The 25,269-nt window shown below is 57.2% G+C and overlaps 1 protein-coding gene across 2 annotated transcripts in view; it reads right to left on the bottom strand.

Moving 5' to 3' along the window:
• The window catches only part of POC1A (POC1 centriolar protein A), a 76,429-nt gene that overhangs the window by 43,635 nt on the left and 7,525 nt on the right, over positions 1-25,269 (bottom strand). For both annotated transcript variants that reach the window (XM_004267878.3, XM_049693568.1), the window contains exons 6-9: positions 24,869-24,984; positions 17,059-17,192; positions 6,559-6,627; positions 3,932-4,030 (exon numbers count right to left, since the gene is read on the bottom strand). In XM_004267878.3, the coding sequence (XP_004267926.1) occupies positions 3,932-4,030; positions 6,559-6,627; positions 17,059-17,192; positions 24,869-24,984 (418 nt within the window). The remainder of the gene's footprint in view (positions 1-3,931; positions 4,031-6,558; positions 6,628-17,058; positions 17,193-24,868; positions 24,985-25,269) is intronic.

The raw sequence follows: 25,269 nt of genomic DNA, 5'->3' as shown, positions 1-25,269 counted from the left end.
AAGACACAGTGGTCCATAACCTCAGGGACAGACCAAAAAGCAGAGACAGTAGGAGGGAGTGAGAACGGTGAGGATGAGTGCAGAGAGGGCGAGAGGACGAGGGCTGTAGCAGGAACAGAGCTAAACAGGAGCCCCTTGAAAACGCCGGCACAAGCCCCTGCCACAGACAGCTCATGGGGCCCCACACAAGCCCCTCTGGGAGGCGGCTCATCTGCTTGAAACCTTGCAACCTTCCTCCAGCCACGCAGCGTGTCGTGGGGCAGACCACGGAGTTTCCTGCCCACCCTCAGCCCAGTGCACGGGCTGGAGTCCTTCCTCTGCAGGCTTCCAAGCAGAGAAAGCTCCCCAGCCACAGCCCTGAAATCCCTCCTCATCGCAACTCAGCCAAGAATAGAGGGAAAATGGAACCCATTATTCTCATTCTGAAGGGCTGGGAAATGGCTTTTGCTTTTCAACATGAAATGTGTCTAAAAATAAGCTGTGAATTTCAACCAGAGGTTGAAAATAGCTCCGGCAGTGAACAGAGCTCTGTTCAGAGTGGGCTCAAGGATGGCCTTCATTCCAAGAGTGGGAGTTGAATGCCACAGTCAGGGCAGGGGTCCAGGGCAGGGGCTGTCACAGGCTCACAGGGCTGCCCTTGCCATGGTCTGCCCCTCTGGCTTTAAACTGCCAAACTCTAATTGGCATGTGGTCCAGAATTCAAGATCCAGCGCCTGGTCCAATGTGCTTCCTAAAATCCCCAAACGTGCAGGAGTGACTCGTGCGGCATTAGAATCCGAGACCCAGCGTGCAGACAGAGCTGAAGGGGTAGGGGCCTTCAGGTTTGAGAGCTCCTTGGACACAGTGGTGGTGCTCGTGGGCTCTCTGAGAAGCCAAGCCACCAAATCACTCACGAGGTGCTACCGTAGAGCCCGGGAAGCCCGCAGGCAGGAAGGGTAAGAATACACTCCAAGTGTAGTGAAGAAAACCAAGTTGTTCAAGGTCTTTTTTGTTGTTTACCATCACCCATGGAAGATTCCACAGTTTGATAAGCCAAACAACATTTCTACAAAATGGGCTTGTGTTAGAAAGTCAGGCTGAGAGACCTGGGCCACAGCTGCTGGGGCGGAGCCCAGATCTGGCCCATCAAGCAGGAGCACGGCTCCAGAGTCCTCAGTGCCCCCCCCAAGCTCCTCCCACCATGACAGCCATGCCCGCATTCCCACCCTCCTCCCGCTGCTGCAGCAGCCCCCTTTCTGGGCTTACTCCGAGGCAGGAGTTACTGCAGTGATTCTCAACTGGGAGCAATGCTGCTCCCCAGGAGACATTTGGCAATGTCTGAAGACATTTGTGACTGTCACAACTGGGGGCGGGGGATGCTACCGGCAGCTAGTGGGATGTTCCTAAACATCCTACAATGAACAGGATTTCTTTGGGCCAAGATTCATCTGGCCCAAAGAATCGACGTGCTGAGGCTGAGAACCCCTGGGTTGCTGGAAGGATGGTAATGTGGACAGAGCTAGACGGGTGGGGGCTCCCTGAACTTACAGCTCCTGGGCTCCCTGAGGAGCTGAGACACCCCGGCCGGCCACAGAATCGGTCACCAGTACTATCTCGGCACCAGGGAAGCCCTGGTGCGGAACGGGCGAGACCATACTCGTCAGCTTGCCTTCCCAACTCAGGGGAAGACCTAGCCACTGAGCCGTGCTATACTGACTAGCTTGTCTCAGTTTGGGAAGACGAAAAAATTCTGTGTACGATGGTGATGATTGTTGCCCAACAGCGTGAATGTACTTAATGCCACTCAATTGTATGCTTAAAATAGGCAAAATGGTGAATTTTATGTTACGTATATAAAACAAAACAAAACAAAACAAAACAGCCTCCCCAACTCTCCTCTTGACCTGGGAGTCCTGAGATCACAGCAGCCCCTGAAAGGGTACACCAGTGGTATGCGTGTGTGGACATAGTGCGTCTGGAGGAGGACCTATAGGTCACGTCAGAGTCTCAAAGGGGCCTGAGACAAATGAGGAAAAAGCCCCAAACGAAGAATGATTTCAGCATTAACAAGTCAAGTCACTTCATAGGTTAGCAGAGGTCACCTACATCACACATGGGGTCCTCAGAGCCTGTGAGTGTATTCGGGTCCTATCGTGGAAACGGAGGCTTGCAAAGAGTGGGTGCTTTACCTGGGACCCCAGAGCCAGAGCCCACACCCCTTCCCCAATTTGAGCCCCACGTGGTGATGCCCACTGGGCAGAGGGCCTGAGGGGAATACGGGAACAAATGGTTTTCCTGAGCCCGGCTGATAGTTCGAGCACCCAGGCCCTACCCTGCCCTGTCCTGCTGGCTTTCCCCACCCCACATCCTTCATCCTAGATGATCAGGCCCCACAGCTATGGGAAGCAAGGGTGCCCCACACCCCGTCTCTAAGCTGGGGCTGAAGGGACAAGAGGCAGCTGGTCCAAGTTACTTTCTCAATAGCTACAAGAAAAGGAGCATGGGATTCTCCCCTTGCTGGTGATTACTAACCATTCCCAAGAGACAGGTGGCAGGGCCCTCCCCCAGGGTGGAAAAGAGCTTCCAGGCAGCCCTCTGCCACCTGCAGTTTCTAGCTTACTCAGCCCTGCTCAGAGGGACCAGCATGGTGGGTCCCCAGGTCCAGGCACCAGGCAGGCAACTAAGCCCCAGGTGTCTCCTCTGTGAATGAGAGCAGTAACTTTACCCACTCATCCTAATGAGGTAAGGAATATACAGGGCAGTACACGTAAAGGCTTCGGCAGGGCCTGGCTCGCCGTAAATACCCAAGAGACGGGAAGCTGTCGGGGAGTGGGCGTGGACCCCAGAGGATCCCAACGCCACAGTTTGGAAGATGCCTTTCCAGGTGGAGATGAAATGGCAGCAAGCACACCACCGTGCACCCCAGCCACCCCCTCCCCGCACCCCCAGCACTGAGGACCGGCCACTGCTTAACAAATGCGGAGGGAGAACAAAACCTCTGGGCCAAGGGCAACCCTTGGAAGAAAAGCTTTAAATCCCAACCTGGCCTGTTCCTAGAGGGAGCCCCAACACACAGGATGGGGTGTGGGCGGGGCAGGGCCCTCTGCTGGAGCCAAAGAAAGCCCCGGGATGGACTCAGAGGCTTCCTGGTTCTATTCTGGGCCAACCTTGACTTGCTGGGGACCTTGGGCAAGCCGCTTCCTGTTGTTCAGGCCAGTTTCCGCGTGTGGGAGAGGCCACACTGCCTCTAAGGTCCAGGAGGGAGAGATTTAAGCAGCCTGAGGCCACTGGAGCTTACAACCCTCACAGTTCCACCTCCTTGGCTTCACCATTTATTTTAGCCAAAGCCGAATGTGACCTTATTCAGTGAGATGGTATCAGTTATCTTTTTCCCCCAAATATTTGTCCAAAAAATATTAACTATTTTAATTCAGGAACACTGAATGCCCTTTTACCAACAAAGGTACTAAAAATGGTTTGTGGCTGAGGAACTTCCTTTCCATGGTTAAAATAAAAAAAAAAAAAAAAAAAGGAAGTAAGAACAACAGGGCTGGGGCCCTTCCCATTTGTCCCAGCTGTGGCTTCAGGCCCCACACCTTCTAGGAACCCGACATCGAGCTCAAGGATCAGCAAAGGATGGGTCCTTCCTTTCCTCAGGCCTCAAATAACCAACGGCTTACAGCATGGAAATAGTCCCCCACCAGACGGTACAGGGCCTAGGCACCCAGCAGTGTGCGCTAACAGCCTCTTCATGTCTTATGTGTTCATTCCAGATTTGAAACAAAGCACCACAAGCACTTAAGATTTTGGTAAATGATGAGATCTTACCAGGGTCTCTTCCCTGGGACTGGCCTAAGCCTGCAGCACCCCTACCACCCCCGAGCCCAGTGCTATTCACCACGACCCAGCCCACCAGTCATAGGGCTCAGGATATGCCTGTCAAGCCACTTACCAGAGTCCTGGAGGAGCTGGCCAGCGTGGCCGGGGGCCTCTGCACTCTTGGGACTTCTCCGTAATTGACAACATCAAAGTTACTCTTCCAAACCATTACCTGCCAAGACCAATAAGCACACAGAATCAGGGGGAGAAAAATCCCTTACCAGTCCTTCTCCATGGAGAAAATGGGCCCAGAGGCCACCCCCAAAGTTCTGCGCCAGTGGTGGGATTGTGATCCCCACCTGGCACCCCACTCCCTCCGGGACCTGCCCCATCTCTGAACAGGCCGCGAGAGGATCGGGTGCTCCACCAGGATGGAGAGTCACTATCACCACTGGGCCTCTGCACTGGCTGCTCCCCGGGCCTGGATGTCCCAGGCCCAAGCTCTGTGTAGCTGGCACTTCAGGCTGAAGTGTCTGCTCTAATACCACCTTCTCAGAGAGGCCTTCCCTGGCCCTCCTGCTGGTTGTTATCATAGCCCTCTATTTCTTTCCTTCAAGGCATCAGGGTCGGTATTTAGTTAATCTTTGTCCCTTTTCCTTGTCTACCATCTGTCTCCCCACTAAAATACAAGTTCCTTAGGGTGGGGGCCTGGCTGGCTTCACTGTGAGAAGTGGTTCAGGTACAGACTCCAGGCCAGATAACTAGGGTGAAGATCCTGGCTCCACCCCTTACTGTGTGGCTCTAGGCAAGGGACTCAACCTCTCTGTGCCTCAGTTTCCTCATCTGTGAAAAGGGAATGGTCATAGTTCCCACCTCACAGGGCTGCAATGAAACTCACAAGAGACAGTCTGGCACAGACACTGGCCCCCAGGGAGCAGTCGGTAACATGTCCATTATTCTACATCCCACTGCGGTGGGGGGGGGGGGGATCTTCATGCCCTGAGGCTCCTCCAACAAAAGCTGGGCAAGAGCGCTCCCTGCTGGAGGGTGCGGGCCACCCGCGGCTGCACTCCTCTAGGGCCACTTCCAGGATGGCAGGAATTGTGAATCGCGGCCAGTAGTCAACTGAGGCCACAGAAAAACCAACGAATCCACATAGGATGGAAAGTCAACGTGCCCTGGAGGCATGACCCATCGGGATGCAGCCACGAGCCTGGTTCTTTGGGAGGCTGCTCGCCACTCCCAGAGCAGCACCACTGTTCATTGCTCCCCAACTGATGAGCATCTGGGGTCTCTCATCTGTCCCCTTTACAAAAAGAACATCGGCACACACCCCCTTGTTTATAGGGTCCTGTGTACTGCACAAGTCTAAGTGCTGAATGGTCCTGAGCCGGGGAATGGCTATCAGGAATGTGAAGAGAGAATGTCAAATGTCATTCCCAAAAGGCTCTCAGAGCAGACAATCAGAAGGCAGCCAGGGAGCTGACAGCAGCGGCTGCCCAAGCAGGGGCCAGGGTGGGGGAAGCCCTACTTCCTACCAGGTTGCCTCTTGTGCTATGTGAATTTCTTTTGCCAGGACTTTATTTATGGTGTGAATTTACTGTACTAGTTTCCCTAGTCTTCTGAGCAAGGAGCCAGGCCTCCATGCCCAGGGAAGGCTCAGGGGTTCCCTCTGCCGTCCTCCTGCCTTGTGTGGTCAGCACAGGAACCGGTGCTGGTATGGGAAGATGCCTGCCATCTCTTAGCCGTGCTGTGCCTCCAACCGCCCTCTGCTTTACTGGCAGAGACTCGACCAGAATCGGTCCATCAGGCCGGGGCTGGCGCTCACTGGGAGGCCAGCAGCACTTTCCTGGGCAGAGCTGTCAGAGCTGTGAGGCCCGGGAGCAGTGGGATGAACATCCTAGGTGACACACCAGGTCACCAGTGGCTCGGAACAGCCACCCCTTCCTCCCTGCCTCAGGGAAGTGTGGTTTTCTGGACAAGTAGCACTGCACCAGAACCCAGAAAAAGATTTCCAATGGGTGGACACTTCAACGGCCCTGGAGCCTCCCAGACGCCAAACTCTGGGCCAGACCCCAGGGACAGGGTGCCCCGCAGGAGGCAGGTAACCAGGGCTGAGCAGTCTGGAGGCACCAGGGCGGCTGACAGGGTGACAAGGCAGGACAGGACCTCCTCACACATGTCCTCGCTCCACAGCCTGGAGCTGGAAAATGCTGCCCCCTCAGACAGCACCGGAGCAAAGGACGGCAGACGACAGAGTGCAGGCTCTAGCGCAGGCTCCAGCTCTGCTGCAGCCGAGACGCGGTTTCCTCACCCACAGAACAGCTGAAGAGAAGGCTTGCCCCACGCGGCTGCCCTGAGGACTGAATGAGGGGTGACGCTCTTGCCATGCTGCCCTCATTACCAGGCCCGCAGTAAGCATCCAAGAGTTATCTAATTATTCACCTATAATCAGGAGAAAGAAGTTCCTAAAGAAACGTTTAACTTTCTCACGGCAACAGTAACCCAGACTTCCTACCCACTCTGGTTTGAGCTGTAAGGGTTTTGAGATGCTGCCACGCGTTGGCACCTGCAGCACTCCTGCTCTGGGGAGGCCAGGGCCCAGCTCTGGGGGCCCCACCCCAAGATCCAGGCCTCAAGATTGCTGAAAGCCACCAAGGAAGCTGGTGAAACCCAGCCTGTCCATCCCCAAGACACCTCGGCCCCCTGTTCTGTTCTGCTCAGTATCAGCTGAGACCCCTCAAATCATTCTTTACTTACTTGTTCATCAGAACCTCCAGAAGCAAAATACTCCCCCGTTCTTGAAAAGGCAACAGTGGTGGCTGGACCCTAGGAGAACAAGCCAAAAAGAGCAAACACCAAAGGTCACTCTAGATTCTCAATGCACAGGAAGAAACCAGAAGCTCGTGAGTGAGAGTGGCAGCAGGACTCAGGGCTGAGCACCTCATCCAGCCCATGCCCTCCCCAACCTTTGGCGGAGGAACTGGCAGGTGCCCAAGCATGAGCACTACTGCTGAGACTCTGGTCCCAAGCACCACTGACAAAAGCCAGGCCATGAGGTCGAGGGTTGGGCCGAAAGGAATGAGCAGGAAAGGCCACGCTGACAGCCCTACCAGACTGACATCACTGTCCTCACTTCCCAAGGAGTCAGAGAGGTGCACTGACCTATCCCAGGCCCAGCACTGGGGCCAGAACTAGGTCCCCCTGACCCAGACCATGCCCCCCACCACCAACACCACACTGCAGCTGACCAGAGAAGCACGGAGCCCCGTGGAGGAGCCAACGAGCAGAGGCAGGGCACTTGGGGAGCTCGGGCGAACCAAAAGGCCAGAACCAGGGCAAGGAGGAGGATGGGGTGGGGTTACCGAAGGTGCCTGGGCAGGGGAGCAAAGTGACGTTTCCCTCTAACGGGCACATCACTTCCTTCATGTTGGGGCCTTGGGAGGAGACATGCCACTCTGGCTTCTCACGCGCTGAAGGTCCACTGAACTGTCCGAAGGGTGATGTCAGGCCTGCACCTGGCCGCACCAGTGCGCACGTTCAGGCTTGGGGCAGGGGGCATGATCTCCTGGTAAAGGGCGGGGGCTCTTCCCCACACGCCTGAAACCCATTGCAGGAAGATGCTCAGAGCAAGAGTCTGCTCGGCACACCACCACGTTAAAAGTTTGGCCAAAAGGAACCATTGCTTCCTTTTGGCCAAACTGTTAATGCGGCAACACCTGGCATTCCCCAAGCAAAGCCAGATATAAGAGGTTCTCGCCTAGATGATGACAGCGCGGGCTCCATCAAAGGCCACCTCAGCTCCTCCAGAGCAGGACAGGGAGCAACAGGAGCTCCAACAGCAAATATGAGGGGCCTCCAGCAGCAGGGCTGACACAGCTGGGTGGACCCGTGGACAATAGGAATACTGGGAAGCACTTCCACTCGGCGGCAGAAAAGACTAGACAGGTTGTGGGCTGGAAAGGGACCCGACAACACGGAGCAAGGCCAGCTTCTGCCTGCCCAGAAGAGACAGGCAGGTTAGACAGAGCTGCCCCCTGGGCCCAGGCACACTGGGCAGGAGGCAGCACGTCTGCCCATGCTTCTGGAATCTACCCACGGCTCCTCCTCTCTGAGCTGCCCATAGTGGGGGTGATGAAGAAGTACAAGGGGCCCGAAGGGGCTGGGCTCACAGCAGCCCGGGGGTCCTCGGCAGCCATCCATCAGGACAAAGGAGATCCATTCTCACTGATGGGGAACAATGTCCACTTGCATAGGTGAGTGTGCGATACCAGGAGCGCAGCATCACGGGCTGCAGGCGCAGGGCCTGGGGGTAGGATGGGAGCAGGTCGTCTGTCACGCAGATACCCTCCCAGGCGGACAGTCACCACACACTGACAGGACTTAAGTGGGGGGAGGCAATTTCAGGTGACTTACTTGAGTCTTAGAAATCTCTGTAATTTCCCATACTTTGAATTTTTTAACGAGTATAGAGCACCGTTACATTAATACAAAAACAAAACAAAACTGTTCTCATTTTGAGGAAAAACAAAGAGGGAAGACAGAAAAGGGAAGGAACACAGTATGTGGAGTGTCAAAAAAGCCAGGCTCTCTGGCTGCCCAGAGCTCATTGAGGAATGGCAGGTTTCCAAGAAGTCACAGCAACTAAGGAACCAAACAAATATTCGTGGGTCAGTCTCCTTTCCTGTTGACACTCAACACCAGATGCCAAGCTGGGGACAAGATGTTAGAGGCCAAGCAGCAGCAGCAGGACCACTGAAGAATGTGGCCAGCAGCCCAGTTTGGCAGGGGGATCAGGACCAGAAAGCAGGTGCTAGGAGCCCTCCAGGCAAGAAGAACTAGAGCCTTCCCCAGCGTCCAAGTCCCAGAAAACTCCAGGGAGGGCGTGAGCGACAAGGGCGCTCAGAGGAGCTCTTGAGCGTTGAGGTCTACAGTCCTCCCCAACAGTGCCCGTTTACCAAGAGGACTGCATGGCTCCTGGACCAGGTACCTCGGTGTTCCTGGAAAGAGTGGTTTCCATGAAGGCTCCTACCCATCCACCCTGGGGCCCACAGAAGCAGTCCAGGGCACTCAAAGCACAGCCCAGAGAATGGCTGGCCCTGGGCTCTGCTGTGGGCCAAAGTCATCATGGACTGCAATGCAGACTCAGTTCTTCACTGCTGACAATCTTCAACCCAACCCTTGGTGGGCCTTCGGGGCCCCAGACCACCCAGACCCCCAGAGACCTCACCAGGCCCTCTCCTCTGCCCTTCCCATCAGCACCCTGGCCCCACTGAACTGCTCGCCGCTCCACAAAACTGTGAGCTCAAGAAGGCCTCTTTCCGTGTTCTTTCTGCAGCCTCCTACATTGAGCTCTGAATTTGGTTATTTTTGATCTTTCTTGGTTTTAAATAAATTCATTTAAGGCTACAAATTTGCCTCTGACTGCCATCTTAGAGCTTGGATCCCCAAAGTTTCCCATATGCAGTATTTTCACTGTCCTTCATCTCCAAATGTTCCATTTCCACTGGGATTTTCTCTTTAGCCCAGCAGTTATTTAGAAGTGAGTTCTAGTTTCCAAACCCTGCGGGCTGGGGGAGTCTCCTTTATCACCGGCAGGGACCAGTTGTGATCAGGAGTGTTCTCTGAGACTGTCCCGCCTTCACAGTGGCTGATTCCTTTCAGTCAATTAGTCACTCTTGATGCATTCGTTCACCGGCTAGGGCCAGGCATGTGGCCAAGCTGTTTCTTCCCACAGGCAAGGCCCGGGGCCTCTGCAGCGCCTCCCGAGCGGGACTCCGAGCAGCAGCTCTCAGCTGGGCCCTCGGCAGCGTGGGTCTGACCTGCCCCTGATCGCCAGGGGTGCCCACCTGCCTGAGGCCCTGGTCCCCATCTGGCTCCAGGCCAGGTCCACTGGCAGGGACGCTGCCTAGCCTCAACCAGATCCTTCCCCCCTCCCTCTCTGGATCTGGCCAGTTGGAGCCTTTTGTGAGATGATCATGGTGAGCACGGTCCCCCACCTCTCTCTCCCCCCTGACCCAGCTGCACGTGGCCCTCGAGCTCAGCTGGACTCACACCCAGTCATTTCACCACACACCGCCTCTGCCTTGCCAACCTCCAGACCCAAGGGACCCATACTGGCTGGTTCCTTCACTCTCAAACAGCAAGGTGTCAATGGAGGGGGGGAAAAAAAGGCAAAACAAAGGATGCCATGGTCTTTAGATCCCACAGCTCCTGACGACTCTCACTCCACAGCGCCTGCAGTTTGTCCAGACCTCTCCGCTGGCCTCACCCCCTCCAGCCTGACTCCCTGAGTCCCTGCACACCTGAACTTTGATCGCTGTGGCCACAACAGCTACAGGGGCAAAGGCCCAGCCAGGTACCCCCACCCCCACCATGCAAGGGTTTTGGTATGTTTTTCACTGGCTGCCAGCGAACAAAAAGCAACATCACACCACCTGCCCCACGTCAGAGGTAAAAGAAGAGCGGCCATCAAACAGATACACGGAGACCAAGGAGGCCTCTGGCATGGGTGCTCTGGACTCTGACGCCCGTGCTCAGGCAAAGACACCGCAACCCAGTCCACCAGGACGATTCTTCCACAAATCCCCGCGAGGGAGGCTTGGCACTCACGCGCTAGACCTGTTGTGGGCTGGTGCTTATGTCCCTTTGTGCGGCCCCACAGACAAGGAGCGACCACCTAGGCTGCTCCTGACCTTGGCCAAGGACACCCGTTCCCAGCCCTGAACTCTGGGCTGCCGGCAGGGGACAGGGGGTCAGGCTGAGCTCTTGGTTACTTCAGTTGGAATAAGTGAGCTCCACTCCCTCTTAATGTCCCCTCACTTCTCCCGGGAGCTGCCCAACCATCCAAGGCAGATCTAAGCCTCTCAAGCAGCAAAGCGAGTCTCCAAAATGAACAACTACACAAGGGCCACAGGGCGCAGAGAAACGAGGTGGGAGGGGCCCATTCTGAGAGCTTCCTTCCTCCTGGGGCAGCCAGGGGCGGCCCACGTGCCCAGGCCGCTCTGTCCCCCTGCTGTCTCTCCTCCTAGAGGGCGAGTCCCCCTTGTTGCCACTTCCCCAGCCCCAGCCCCAGCCCCCGGCGTGGCACAAGCTACCAGTAGCATCAGCCGACCCCGTGCTCTGAGCCTGTGATTTCTCGACAACCGAGCACAGCCTCTCACACAGCTGCCCCGGGTTTGGGGCTCTGGGCTCTGGGTGATGGGTGCTCGCTCCACTGCGGGCCAGCTGAGGTTCGGGGAACCACGTGCCCACTGGTCCCTGTGCGGTTCAGTCACTCCACAGAGACACGAACGCCAACTGCACAGCCGCAAACACCAGATTTAACGCCCCACCCACGCCCCGCCTACCCTCCTCTCCCAAATAGCTCTGGGGACTAAAACCAAATGAGCATGTCTCGAGATTATGTTTTGGAAAATACAGAAAAATAAATCTGTATTTCTAGCACGATGCCCCCACGTTTGCCACACAAAACTATGGGGGCCTTGCTCGGGGCGCAAGGCTTCGAAAGACAGCTGCCGTTGGTGGGAAAGCCCTCCCCTCTCCTGGTCTTCCCTGCGGCAAAGTGTGGGGTGAGCGGGGTGAGGAAGCTCCCGTGCAGCTGATGCCCTAAGTCTGTACAGGATCCAGCAAGAAGCAGGGTCTCCCTTTCCTCCTGCTTAACTGTCCCGGTCATGGCAGATCCCCACAGCAAGACTTCCCAGAGCCTCAGAGAGGGCGCTGGCACCCCTACCCAGCCCAGTGTCATCAGATACCCGGCCTGTCCTCCAGGAGTCAGGCCCTGGAAAAGACCCGATGGGCGGGACTAATAAAGGGCAACGGAAGCAGACCTGTAGACCAAGGCAGCAGCAGGCCGAACCCACTCAGGACAGCTGGTGGGGACAAGCTGTCGGGGAATCACTACAGCCCACCCACTGTGGGACGGATTTTAGGAGTTGTGTGACAAAAGAGAAGCCAGAGCAAGAGGATGTTCTGGGGCAGATGAGAACAACCCTCAATAAAATAAGAAGCCAGAGAAACCCTTCAGAGACTCTGTGGGTGAGTGGGAGGAGGGGAAATGGGTGAGCCCCATCCCAGAGGGGGAGGGGCCGACGGCTATGGCCCTGTGCCCATCAGTGGGCGTTAAGTCATCAGAGCCCCCTAATATGTACTCAGTTTCCTAACAAACATTACCCATCCATGATGCCAGGACCATGCCCATAACAGAAACTTTAAACAGCCTTTTAAAGAGCTCTCATCTAGAACAGCATGGGGTCATTTTCCAAGAGCTGCGCAGGATAGGGACCGGCATCTGTGAGGACATGTCTTCTCCCATTATGACAGATATGGGCGTCGTTCTTACAGAGGAGGAAAGGCTTGGCAAAGTCAAGGTCTTGCCCACTGTCACAGGCTAAGAGGTGGAGCCAGAATGGTTTGACCCCAATGTCCAAACCCTTTCCTCCCACTTGTGGTCCCCCAAGGCTCAGGCTTTTCTGGCTGAACAAGATGGAAGAGTGTCCACCATTTTTCTAAACCAGAAACAGGTGGGTACAAGCCGTTCATCCCTGGAAATGTTGGGGTGTTTCCTTAGAAAGCTGGGCATCAGACAAGGCTGTGAACCCTCCCCAACCGAACGTATCCAGCAGGTGGTCTCAGTCAAAGCAGCTGGCAAAGGCGGCCGGTGCAGGCTCTTTTCCAGCCCAATCACTGAGAGAGAAATCACCCCGGTGTCCCCAGTGGCGGAGGAAGGAGGACAGTGCACCATATCCAGGCTGGCAGTGCCTGCCTGCTCTGTCCACTCTCCACCCGGATGGGCAGATTTGTCTGGAAGCAGAGGGCTACCCAACGTCTCAGCCCCAACAGGCTCCTCAGCCTGTCCCCCCGACCCCGCCCTGGCAAAGGTGCCAGTGTCTGCTCGGCTTGAGTTTGGAAACCTGCCGCCCCTGCACAGCAGGGGTAGCAGGGCGGTGAGGGGCAGGGCCCGTGTGGGGTTGGAGCCAGCAAAGGGCCTGCTCAACTCTCTGGCCTGTTCCCCAAATCACCTGGAGACATCCACCCTGTGGAAGCCTCTGAAGAGCCACACGAGCCCCAGCTGCAGCCGAGGAGCTGTTTCTGGGGTACAGCACACGTGGCGTCAAGCCCCACGGGGCAGGAGCCTCACTCAGCCGCCAGCCACACCCCCTGAATGGCCCTTTGTGGCTCAGAGTCCCAAAGCCAGGACTGCAGGGGAGAAGCACCAGAATCCTTCAGGCTCACGATAAACTTGTAACTGCCGTCCAGCCCCAGCCCCACAGGTAAGCCGGCCTCACATGGGCCGATGGAAGTGTGACCAATCACATGCACGCCAGAGAACCACCAAACTGCCGGCATGGTCAGACTCCTGGGGGCACAAGCGGTCCTCAGTGCCAGCACGTGGGCCCAGCCCAGGAGACCCAGGCCACACTGGGTGATCCTGATCTCAGCTTTGCACTTGGCACGTGCCTGTCCTGGTGCCCCTATGCCTTTAGGAAACAATGAGAGACTTTTGGCCTCAACTCAGGCAAGAGAGCTTCTACCCAACAGCATGGCCTCCCCTGACCCTTCCTCACTTTTCCCCCAGTGGGGCTGGCTCAGGCCGGCCCTCTCACAGAACACGGAGACACTTCCCTGCCACACACAGAGCCCCCTCTCCCGCTCGAGGTCTGGCTCCCCGCAGCACCAGCTCCCTGTGGCAGGCTCCTCTCGGCTGGCCTCTGACCCCTGGCCTGCACTATCTCTTCTCATAAGCGTGGACCTGGAGGCCTGAAGGGGTGGCTGCTCCACGTGGCAGAAGAACTCAATAGCCCTCCCTCTACGGCTCCCTCGGGGCTATGCCTGAGGGCGGTTACAAGGAGGTCCTCCAAGTCCAAACCAAAGCTTCCTGGGGATCCCTCTCCTGCTGGACCAGAACGCCATCACCTAGCAGCAAGGCTGGAACACAAGAAGCTATGAGGCCCGCTGGCCTCCTACACAGACCAGTGATCTGAAAACAAGAGTGAGATCACAACTTCTAAAAGCCATACATATGAGGTCAACGGGTGTGGTGGAAACTGCAGATGTGGGTACTCGTTCCAGGTCAACAACCCTAAGCTGCATGAGACCCCCTACAAGTCCAGATCATTCTCTGGACCTCAGTTCCCCCGCCAGGACTCAAAAGTGCTTTCAAATCTGTCTTCTCATCTGGGGAACAGAATCCCTGGGCATCTGGGACCACTTGGGAGCTGTGGGTGCCACAGGCTTCAGGAAGCGGCTGGTGACAGCTGTGTTTGGTGAGGCCCTCACTACCTCCTGGAACAGAATGTGGAAGCTCAAGTCACCAAGGAGTGCAGCTGTACATCTTCCTGGAAGGACGGGACAGGGAGGGGACTTCACGAGCGGGGGAGCCTAAAAGGACCAGACACTGCACAGAGCATCTGGGCGGGGCTTCAGCCCACTCCTCAGCCCGTGGTGCAGGCCCTCTCCCTGTGGCTTGGCAGGGGCAATACATCCTCCAAAGGAGTCAATACATCCTCCAAAGGGGCGTCAAAGAACTTCTTCCTGGAGCTGAGCCACTCTGGCCCGACAGCATGTCACAAACCCTCACAGGTCAGGGACATTTTCGGAGCACACTGGCTCCCAGTGACAACACAGGCCCAACTTCCACAGACTTGTCCCCTCGGGGAGAGCAAAGCCGCCCCCGCTCCCGGCCCAGATGTCCGCCCACACTAGGTATCTGGTCCAGCTGGCGGGCTGATTTTAACAACTGCCCGAATCAAGGCTGCTCAACTGCACTCTCCTTCCTTAGGAAGCCACCCTTAGCTGACTTTGAATCGCCCCAAACCCAGGGGCAGAGTCAGACCCAACAAGGAGACACAGCAAACCCTGGCAGACTGGGGCACAGAGGGGGGGCTCGGTTTTGCAGCTCTCCTCACACACACACACCACGTACTTGCCCTCCGACATCAGCCCAGAGACCAGACTCTTCAAGACTCTGTGCCCAAAAGAAAGCGCCCTGGAGGCAGAGAGGGCAAAGGAAGTGGGCCAGGTCTGCCCACGTGGCCCGCTGGAGAACCCAGCACTGCGCTGCCACCGGTGAGTGCACGGTGGTCTCACTACAGGTCTTGAGAAAGAGGAGGAGGAGAAAGGGAGAGATCAGCTCTCCAGGAAGAGGAGAGGGGTTAAAGCTAGCATGGGGCTCTGGCCAGCTCCTTCCTCCCAGAATCGGTCTGCGGAACCCCGAGGAAGCCAGGCCCTGGGGCTCCCACACCCTGCACCCTACAGTGGGGCTGTGTTATGGGTACTCCAGGAAGAAGAGCCCCTAAGACCCATGGCACACCAATGCTAAGTTTCTGTATTTGATAGGGACTTTGGGGGGTCGGAACAGAAACAAATGTGAGCCTCACACTCTGACTCCCACTTTCATCTGAGCGGGGAGAAGCCTACCCTGCTTCACCCAACCCTCCAAGTACAACCCAAGACTCAACCTGCCTCTCCTGGTTTCCTAACACATCTCATGCCACCTCGGCTCTGCTGATGTCCCCAGAGAGTCCCCTGCTTCCCAGGCCATGAGCCCCAGGGGGTGGGACCACGACATCCATTTCATACCCCTGGTGCCCAGCCTGGTGAGCTGGAAAGCGGATGATGAATGGACAAATGGACGGCAAGATGAACGGAGGTGAGCTCGCTTCTCCTTCTTCCCCCTTCCTCTGGGCACTGCGAGTTTGGTGCCCTGAGGAAGAAGTGATTTCTGAAGCCATTTCCCGTTCTCCACACCCCCAAACCACCACTGTCCCTCATCCTGTCTCCCACATTTCCAGGTTCAACAGCAGATAGGCAACTGCGCGGTTTCTCTTGGCCCCTGTCTCACTTCTTCGGGAGAACAATGTCCACAGGTTTCCCATATGTGCTGATGCTGGGCCCGAACACAGGAATGGCCTTTTAGATGCCGCATTCAAGGCTTCTCAGGCTGAGAGGTGAGTCAGCTGTCTAAAGAACGTCCACAAGAAAGGAGAAAGTGCTCGGTGATCACTTGGTATGCACCTGCCCGCACGGTGTTTCTGTGCATTGCTTTTCCTTCGTTTTCGTGGGAGCAGGAGAGGTAGCAGCGTTCATGTGGTTTTCAAACGCCCTCTGGGTTATAAGATCCGAAACTGGTTACGTGTGAATCTAAGTAACTACTTGCCAAAGGGCTAACAAAGGTGGCGCCCCCACAGGCTGACAATAGGAGCAGCGATCACGCCAGTGCAATGGCCATACGTGACACCTAGATGTGTCGACACCAGGGGAACGGGCCTGCTGGTCCTGCACACCAGACATTTCTCTGACAGAGGACCAGGGGTCACCATGGGCTGAGGGCAAGCGGCCTCCAGGTCCCAAGGCAGCAGAAGAAAAGGCCCATGCCCCCACTCCAAGCCATGGCCAAGGGCCCTTGTGCTCTGACTCAGATGGCAGTGGGATCCAGAGAGCCCTGGGCTAGAAGCCTCACACCTAGCTGCTGGCCCAAGAGACATGAGCACCCCAGGGCCTCCCTCAGCCCTCAAGAGCCTGTCCCCACTCTCCATCCCATCTGCCCCTGCTCATGGGTGGAGAAGTGGACAAACTGAAATGCTCTGGTCTCTGCACCTGTGACCCACTTGGGTGTGGCGACCACGTCCCAGCAGGAGACAGCTCAGCCATACCCAGGCCGGCTGCAGGGGAGAACCGCAAGCAGTCCACCGCCCACCGGCCCCGTGCCCAGCTACTGCCCACATAGGGGGCCAGGGCACCGGATGTGTTGGTGAAAGATGCTCAGAGAGAAGGCCTCTCTCCCTCGTTTCAATTCTAGGAATTCCCCCATGAATGTGCGGGGAGATTTCCCTCCTTCACACCCGCCTCTGCAAGACACCTGTTGTTTCTGCCTCCAAAGGGCCCCAGGAGGCCTGATGGCAATTCAGGGCATGAGTTCCAGGGCTCTACTCAACTGCTGGACCGAGTGATGCCTGAGGTCACTGGGGACAGATTCCATTCAGCCCCTGGGAAAAGTCTGTCAACCTTGTCCAGAGGCCTCCGTTCCGACCCCCTACCCAACTGAACCCCTGTACTCCCTTCTCAGCTGCAGCACCAGGCCCAGCACTTCTGCCAGAGGTCACAGGTCTTGTGGGTGGGAAACCTGCTTCTGCACCTCACCCCAATGTGCAGGCTGCGAGGGGACCACAGAACCCCTCCATCAGGCTCCAAGGGAAGGGCCACCTCAAGACAGCGCCTCCACCCCACTCCATGCTACTCAGCCCAGGCTGACGCCCTCACCTGATGCCCATGGAGCGTGTAGAGCAGCCGGCCCTCCATGAGGTCCAGGATCTTCAGGGTTGAGTCGCTGGAGGCCGTGACCAAGTAGTTTCCCGACGGGTGGAAGGAGAGGGCGTTCACCGCCGCACTGTGCACTGGAGGAAAGACGTCACTCAGATGGGCTGGGAGGCCCACGAAGCCAGAAGACAGGCCAGAAGGCTCGGCACAGGTCTGGGCCGGGGTGGCCATTGCCCAGAGCTGCTATGAAGAGCCCCACAAGGACCTCCCAGGAGAGCAGCACAAACAAAGGACAGGAGGAGACTCATCCAGAGATGAGGGCAGGCAGCGGGAGACGCAGGGCAGGCGGGAGCACGTGTGGCAAGGCCAGAGAGATCAAGCTATTCCTCCGCCTCTCCCTCCTCACCAAGCAGTCAAGCTAGAGCCGAACAGAGTGCTCAAACATAACGCTCAATCTGTCTCACATGCTGCTACGTCAGGGAAACCAAATGGAAAAGAAAACCCCTGGAAATGCCAATATGATGTCCCTGCCCTGGGGGAAAAGATGGGCATGGGAGCAGGCAAGAAAACAGCTTAAGACCCGCTCTCAGGAGCCAGTCAGGCCCGGGTTCCAATCCCAGCCTCCTGACTGACCCACCCTGGGACCCTGAGCGAGCATCTTCACACACTGAGCCCGTTTCTCCTTCTGTGGCACAGCACCCACAAGTTAGGATGTTGTAGGCATGCTGCCAGGTGAAGCCTGAGGCCTCTGTACAGAGTGAGCCCTGATGTCCCTTTCCGCTACCCCAGGCATCCCATGCTACTCCAGGTCCTGCCATTCAACCCATTCGACAGCTCAAGCCCATCCACGATTCTTCCCCACTGCTCCAGCCCAAGCCCCACCATCCATGCTGGTGTCCCTCGCTCTCCAAGGTCTGGCCACAACAGCCCTGTCAGCTCCCTGGCTGTGGGACCTTCCCAGCCCTTGTTCTCCCTGGCCCGGGAAGACTCTTGCCCGCCTCTTCCCCAGACCCTGCAGCTCACTCACTGCTCAGTCACCTCCTCAGGGAAGTCTCCCCTGACCTCGCCATCAGGGTCACCCCCTTGTGGTCCCTCCTGAAGCACCGTGAGTCTCTTCACAGCAGGGTTTTTACATTTATGTGCAGCTATTTGGTTCCCGGCTGGGTCCCCCATGAGACCATGTGCTCCATCAGGCAGGGGGCTGTGTTGGGTCCTTGGCTCCTGGCTCAGTGCCTGACACTGAGCGGGACTCAAAAAGCAGTTGGTCAGTAGGTGAACTGGACCAGGCAGGCCACATGGGGACATCAACGTAGAGTAGCTGCTGAGGAAGACCCAGGTGCCTTTGTACCCATTAACACAGGCCTCGTGAGCAAAACCACAGGGGCTAGGATAACCATGACCCCACCAAGTCAGAACTGCCACAAACATAAAGGCAAACTCTAAAATCAACCCCTCATCCTGGCACCGTGAGACTGCAAGAACCACTGCTGGACCAGTAAACACACCCACCATGAAACGGCCCTCAGTACAGCTGACAGAGGTACACGGAGCCCCTCAGACACCAAGTCAGCCGATGTGCAGACATGTCGGGGAGTGTGGATTCACGTTCCCAAGCATACTTAGGGGAGACCCTAGGGCTTTACATAATACGATCTTTAGGTCTAAACACTCTCTCAGCACCAGGAACTCCAAGAGACGGCCTGGAGTGGGGCCGATGGGGTCTCCAGAGCCAGCTCCTGGAGGCGGAGTCCAGAGCCCCACGGCCAGACGCTCTCCCACACTCAGGGCCATGAGGCAGGGGGCGGCACCCTCAGTGTTTACCAGAAATGGGGGCACGGAGAGGAGAGACAAAAAGCCAGAGCCGACCCCAGCAGAACTGAACAGGCACCGGCCACAAGCAGCAGCAGAAAGAACGTTAGTGGCGCACAGGGTATGCCCGTGACTCCCCACGTGTGGGGGGCACACGCACGTGTGCAGACCCAGAGGAAGGTGTGGACAGAAGCTCCAGACACAGAGCAGGGGTGCCCTCTGGGGAGGACAGGAATAGGGGGACTTCTAATTATTACTCATACTTCCAGAAAATATTTTTTCAGCATTAGAATATAGTCACTATCATTATACAACTGAGCAAATGATAAAAAGTGAATCCTTCCCTCCCCCCAAACGGGTGTGTCACGCCTGGGGAGGAGACCCAGGCTCTGCAGGCACTTCAGGCTGTGCTTCTATAGGCTGCGAGCTAGTGTGTGCTCCTGAGGGGCTGGCTGTGCTCGCCAGAACGCTGGTTCACACTCACGCTGGTGAGTGGGGGTGGGAGACGGGCACAAACACTGCGAGATCCCCCTGAGGAGTCCCGCCCACCCCTGACCCCTCAGCCCACAGTAGGACAGCTTTGAGAGGCAGCTGCCCTCCATCTATCTCACCACGCCCCAATCTCCCCTTGGGCCTCCTTAGATGCTGCTCCTGGCGCATCTGCCTCGCTGAGCCTGGAGAAGGGCGCGCTATTCTTGCTTCTGCAGCTCCTGGCAGCCTGTGCTGGCATGAACGCCCCCCAGCCCCTCCCCGAGACAAAGCTGGCAGGGGACAGCCAGCAGCAGCGTGGATCGGGGGAGGCAAGCTCAGGAAACACAGGGCTTGCCCAGCACCAGCAGGGCGGCAGGGGCAGGGCGTGGTTACCAGCCAGGTTCTCCCACCTGGTCAAGCCCACCCAAGGGAGGGAACCGCCGCCCATCCCCCCAACCGGCCCAGGGAGGGGTGCCCGAGGCCCTGCTCCACTATTAATGGCAGAAATAGCTAAGGCCTCTTGGCTGGGGTAGAAATATCTGGAACCACTTACTCCAAAACAGGGCTCAGCCTGGCAAGCCAGGCTTTTGGGAATGTGCCAGCCCCACCTTTCCCCACTCGCTCTCCTGCCTCACCCACCGGCCCCACCAGCCTGGAGCAGCCTCTCTGGCTCTGCCGAGGGTGGGGCTGTACCAGGGAGGCCTCACAGAATCAGCCCTGCATGACAGTCTCCCACGGAGGCCCGGCTGCCCCACGAGGGGGTGAGCCTCCCGTCACGAAGCCCTGAGCAGTGACGGCACACAAACAATCCACTTTTCACCAGGCTCAAAGTTGCAGGCCCTCTGCCTATCTCCATGGCAGAGATGGGTGACAGCTGATGGCAGGTTACCATTTGGGCACGATGTGGGCTATACCCCACCCCCACCGCGACCCCGAAGAAGGGACTCCAGCTCAGGGTCAGAGATGTACCAGCGTCAATGTTCTATAGGTCACCAGGATGCCAGGGAGGGTGGGACTGAGGCCACTGCAGACCCTGCCCCCAAGTACTGGGAACGGGCCACAGCCTGCGGGCAGCAGGTGGCCTAAGGAGAGACCTGGCTATCCACAAGCTGCCCGCACAGCTCTGCTTGTAGAACCCTCAGCAAATCTGGCCCACTGCCCAATGGGTTCCAAACTGGCCATGGGGCCCACAGAGACCCACAGGTGTCCAAGGTGCCCAAGCAGGAGGTCTCCTTCTGGGGCAGGCCATGCTAGCGCCGAGCCCCACCACATGCCCACCACAAGGCGCTCAGCTCGCTCTGCCATGGTGGCCTCTCACAACGCACAACTGGCATCACTAGTGACACAGTGGCTGTGGGCTCACAAGAGGCTGTGGGTTCACACAGTGAAGGTGCCCTGACACCAGCAGCAAAGGACACTCCAAACAGTCATCTCGCGAATGTCGTAGGAACACCCGCTCAGGGATGGTGGGCGAGAGCTGCTGAGTTGGCCAGAGCAGGTGGGACGGTGCACTGCCTCCTGATCAACCCTTTCGGTCTCCAAACGCCAAAAAGGGTGCAGGCCTGCCCTGCTGGTTGCACAGCGGCTTTAAAACCCTCCGTGACCATGTCTGGGGTAGAGAGGGGGTCCAGGGACGTGCTAAGGACCAGTGGACAGAGAAGCTGGGACTCTGAGCTCTAACTGGAGTTTCTGGAGAGAGCCAAGCCAAGCCCTCTTGGGGGCCTCAGGCAAGTAAATGACTAGAATCAACACGGTGAGAGGAACCCATAGCTTCCCAGCTGCTTGACCTGGGCAAGCCTCAAACACCCCATCTGTGAAATGGGGAGTAGCCCTGCCCTGCTGACCACTCAGGCCTGTCCCTGGATAATGAACCCGCACGTGCCTGGAAACTGCAAAGCACATTAAGGGATCCGGGACAGAGCTGCTGCTGCTCAGATGTCTGAACAGTCTTAATGTGGGCTCAGAGCATACGGAGCCGAACCCACCTCCGTGGGGACTGGCACTCCCGGGGCTCCAGTGCCCCACCAACTCCTTGCTGAATTGGGAAATCAGAACTGCTCCCTGCAGTGATAGGCCAGAGCAAGAAACTCCTCGCCTGAGACAAATGGTGCCAGCTGCCTGCTGTAGCCCAGAGTGATGCCAACAACCCAAAATGGGACCGGAAGTGCCCTCCACGGAGCAAGATCATGGCGGCTGGCCACAGGCTGGCTGCGCTTCCTGGCCACACGTTTGCAGTATCATGAACCAACTTCTCTCAGAAGAGCCCAACAGCCTTATGCACCCAAAGCCCAATCAGGGAAGACACTGGATGTCACTGTCCTTAAACACTTCCCCCTGGGTGTCCTAGGGGTCAGGGACAGAAAATAGCTCAGGTGCCTGCTACTGGGGGGCTGGGAGCCCTACTTGGGCAATCAGCTTCCCAAGAGATCCCCTGGCACCTCTTCTGGGTGGGGGGACAGTTGCTACTCAGGGGCTAGGAGGGTCTCTCAGGTAGAAGGTTCTGCCACGGAGCTCTCTAGGAGAGCTGCTGAGCACACCTGACCAGGTCCCTCCCCAGCAAACAGGGTGAGGGCTGTCCCCCCCAACCAAGGAGCTCAGACCTGCCAGGCTCTCCTTGAGTCCCGGAGGCTGAGCCCAGAGGTGGTGGGATGAGTCTGCTGCCTTGTGAATACCCACCGTGTGCCATGCATTGGGCAGGGAGCTCAGGGGGAACCGGGTTATTTATGGGGTACTCCAGGCCCCCTGAAGCCTCTGGTCTCTATTAGGGGTGGCTTAGGAATAAGATGCTGCAGGCTCGCTGAGTGGCTCTATCACAAGAGGAAAGGACAGCAGCAAAAACAGACTGAAATCTCACTGTGGAGCCTGTCAGCCTCATGCACCTCAGGTCCCCTCAGGACTTGACCTCTGATGCTATCCGAGTCCACCCCCACCCCTGGGCCCTGCCAGTCACTGATCTCCCACCCCCACCCACTGCCAAGCCTGCTCCCCCAGGAATCTCTCCCCAGCACCCTCCACTCTCAACTGCTCTGCATCATGCCGCCCCCTGACCACCCTCTTTAGGAGACCCTGCTTTCCTTCAGTCCCCTGGCTCTGCTCTCCTCAGCCCTCCATCACGGTTTTCTAAGCGGGCTGCCCCTGCTCACTCTGGCTGCTTGTGGACCTTTTTCTTCCACAGCCCCTCAATCACAGGGATGCAGGGTGTGGCCTTCTCACACCCCAGATCCCTAGGCCCAGCTGGCCCCTCCACCCCATAGCATCAGCTTCTGCCTCTATTCAATCTCCAAAACCCACCCCCTGGGCCTGACCCCTGCCCCACTCTGATGCCCAGCTTTCACCCGACATTGGGCATTGACAGCCCACCCACCAGTCACCTAGGCACGTGGCTTCCTACCCAAGCAGGCTCTCAGCACTGCTGTCCTCTCAGATGCCCCTCACCCTTTCACCTGTCCCAGCACTTCCAGCCAGTCTGCATCTTCGGGACCCTGGGCTAGAGCATGGCATTCAAGGCCCTCCCCCGCAGGTACCTGTTGCTGCACCTCACCAACACCAGACCTAGGTTCCTGATCCATCACAGGTGGGCCTGGACTCTCCCAGGGTCACCTGGAGATTCTCTTCACCAGTATCAAGATTTATGTGGTACAAACCATGTACCCAGTAATGTATTGTAATCCTCATGTGGATTCTCCCATCAGATCCTCACAAACCCCATAAGGCAGGCTACCACCAGCCCTTCACAGACAGGAAACAGAGCCCATACTCCTAACTACTGCTCTGCCTCATCACCTCCCTTCCCGTCTCTCCCTGTGCAAGTCCTCCCTCCTGACCCCACACTCAGAGGTGGCCTTCCCGCCCAGCACTCCTCTGCACCTCCCACCTTCCGCCCAGTCAGCTATGCAGATGTACCCAGTCTCCAACTCAGGCCTGGCCCAGAGCAGGAGGAGAAAGGCCTCTGAGTGTGAAGGAGAGGAGGGAGAGGCGTGGTCTCCAAGTAGAGGGCAGACCCTGCTGGGGCTCTGTTCAGGAAGCCTCTGTCTGAAACAGCATCAGTGACAAACCCCAGGACTCCCTGTTGAGGAAAGAACCATTCTCATGGCTGGCCCCTGCCACCTAGTGGTGGTGTACAGTACTGCAAGCCTGGACCAACTGGGCCCACCTTGCTGGGAGACCAGACCTCCTGACTGAGACTCAGCATCACTGTCATTGTCACTAACACTGTGCCTGGTTCCTGTTTTGTGTGAGGCACTCTGTAAGTTCTTGTCATGGACCAACTCATCACCCTCCCAACATCACCTGAGAAACAGGCCTTATCATTGTGCCAGGGGCCCAGAGAAGTCAAGTAACCTGCTCAAAGTCACACTGCTAAAAATGCTGAAGCTGGGTGCAGAGCCACCCTCCATCATGTGCTTTTCAAGACCAGGATCCACTCCCCCTTCTTGGAAGATCTGTTCCTTCAGTTACCCCAAGAAAGTCCTGGCCTCAAACATCTGAGAATTGGAAGGGCTTGTGGGGGGTGTTAAGGGGAGAGCTCTGAACCCCACGCCCCACACTTTTCTCCAGATATGTCCTTCCCATTTTCAGGTGTGAATTTTGGAAGTGAGCCCATGGACCTGAAACTTAATCCCAAGTCAACAACCACAGTTCTTTAAACAATGCCAGCTCTGACTCTCCCTGGTCTCAGCCCTGAGCCTCCAGGCCTGCCCACCCATTCTGCCCCCTGCACAACTCCCAGTTGATGGTGACTCCCTCACCAGCTCCCTTCCCTGGGCCCCATCCCCACAACTGGGGTGACTTAGGACTCTGCCCAGTCATACCTGCTCTGAGGCCAGTTCCATATCCCAGTACCTTCAGCTCTCTCATCGTAAGCTCACCCAAGTCTGCCCCCACTCCCACCTCCCTCCTGCAGCCCAATACCAGCCCACGTAGACAGCCCGCTGCCCTGCCTTCCAAGGGCTATAATTAAATATATATATAAATAAGGGGGCACAGCACCAGGGCTGGCTTCCAAGCCTGGCCCCCTACCAAGTCGACCCTCCATATGGCTCACGGCTCCACATCTGTGGAGGACACTGTGGAACCAGAGGTGGCCTAGGTCCCACCAACACTGACCTCTTTTGACAGACATGTCTCCTTCACCACCCCAGGGCTGTCACCTTGGCCCTGGAGGACAGAGCCTCCATTACAGGGGGAGGTGAGTGGCATGGGCAGCCCCTGAGAAGTGCCCCTCAAGAGGAGCCCTGGCCAGAGCCCCACTGAGAGCCCCCATCTGGACCGCAGTGTGCATGAGGTTCTGCCACCTCGTAAGTGGGCACCAAAGGGCTGGTGGATGCCAGTTAGCACCACGCTCTATCTCCAGGCCAAGGTTCCAGGACAGCCACGCCATAGACTACCCACCCCTGAAGATCCCAAAAGACCCAGGACTCCCCCCCTAACCCCAAGCCAGCCACAGCTGTCCTCAGGCCCATTTAAGCCCCACAGCCAAGAGCCGGGCACCCGGCGTGGCACAGTCCCACTGCAGCCGCTCGGGGACACTCACACTGATAGTGCTGCAAGAGCCGGTGAGTCCGCACGTCCCACACCTTCACCGTGTTGTCCATGCCGGCGGCGGCGATGCACGTGCCGCTGGGGTGGAAGTCCACGTAGGTGACAAAGCTGGAAAGGGGGCCACCGCATGCTGTAGGAGGTCTGCCCCGGCTCAGAACAGACCCCCAAACATCCAGCACATCCCCATCCCCACACACCTGCTCACACTCTTCCCTCAGCACAGAATACCTCCCTATTGCCCTGTATCTTTACCAGGCGGCCAAGGGAGAACAAGAAGGAGAGGGTGAGAACAGAGGCTAGCAGTGACCTGAGGGGCACTTACCAGGGAGCAAGTCTCAGCACCAACTTCTAAATGCGAGCAGAGAAAGTGGACTTCAGACCAAAGGTCAGCCA

The sequence above is a fragment of the Orcinus orca genome, chromosome 10 (genome assembly GCF_937001465.1).
Source record: "Orcinus orca chromosome 10, mOrcOrc1.1, whole genome shotgun sequence".
NCBI lineage: Eukaryota > Metazoa > Chordata > Mammalia > Artiodactyla > Delphinidae > Orcinus > Orcinus orca.
The sequence above is the reverse complement of the archived record's forward strand: the minus strand, read 5'-3'. Positions and strand labels throughout refer to the sequence as shown.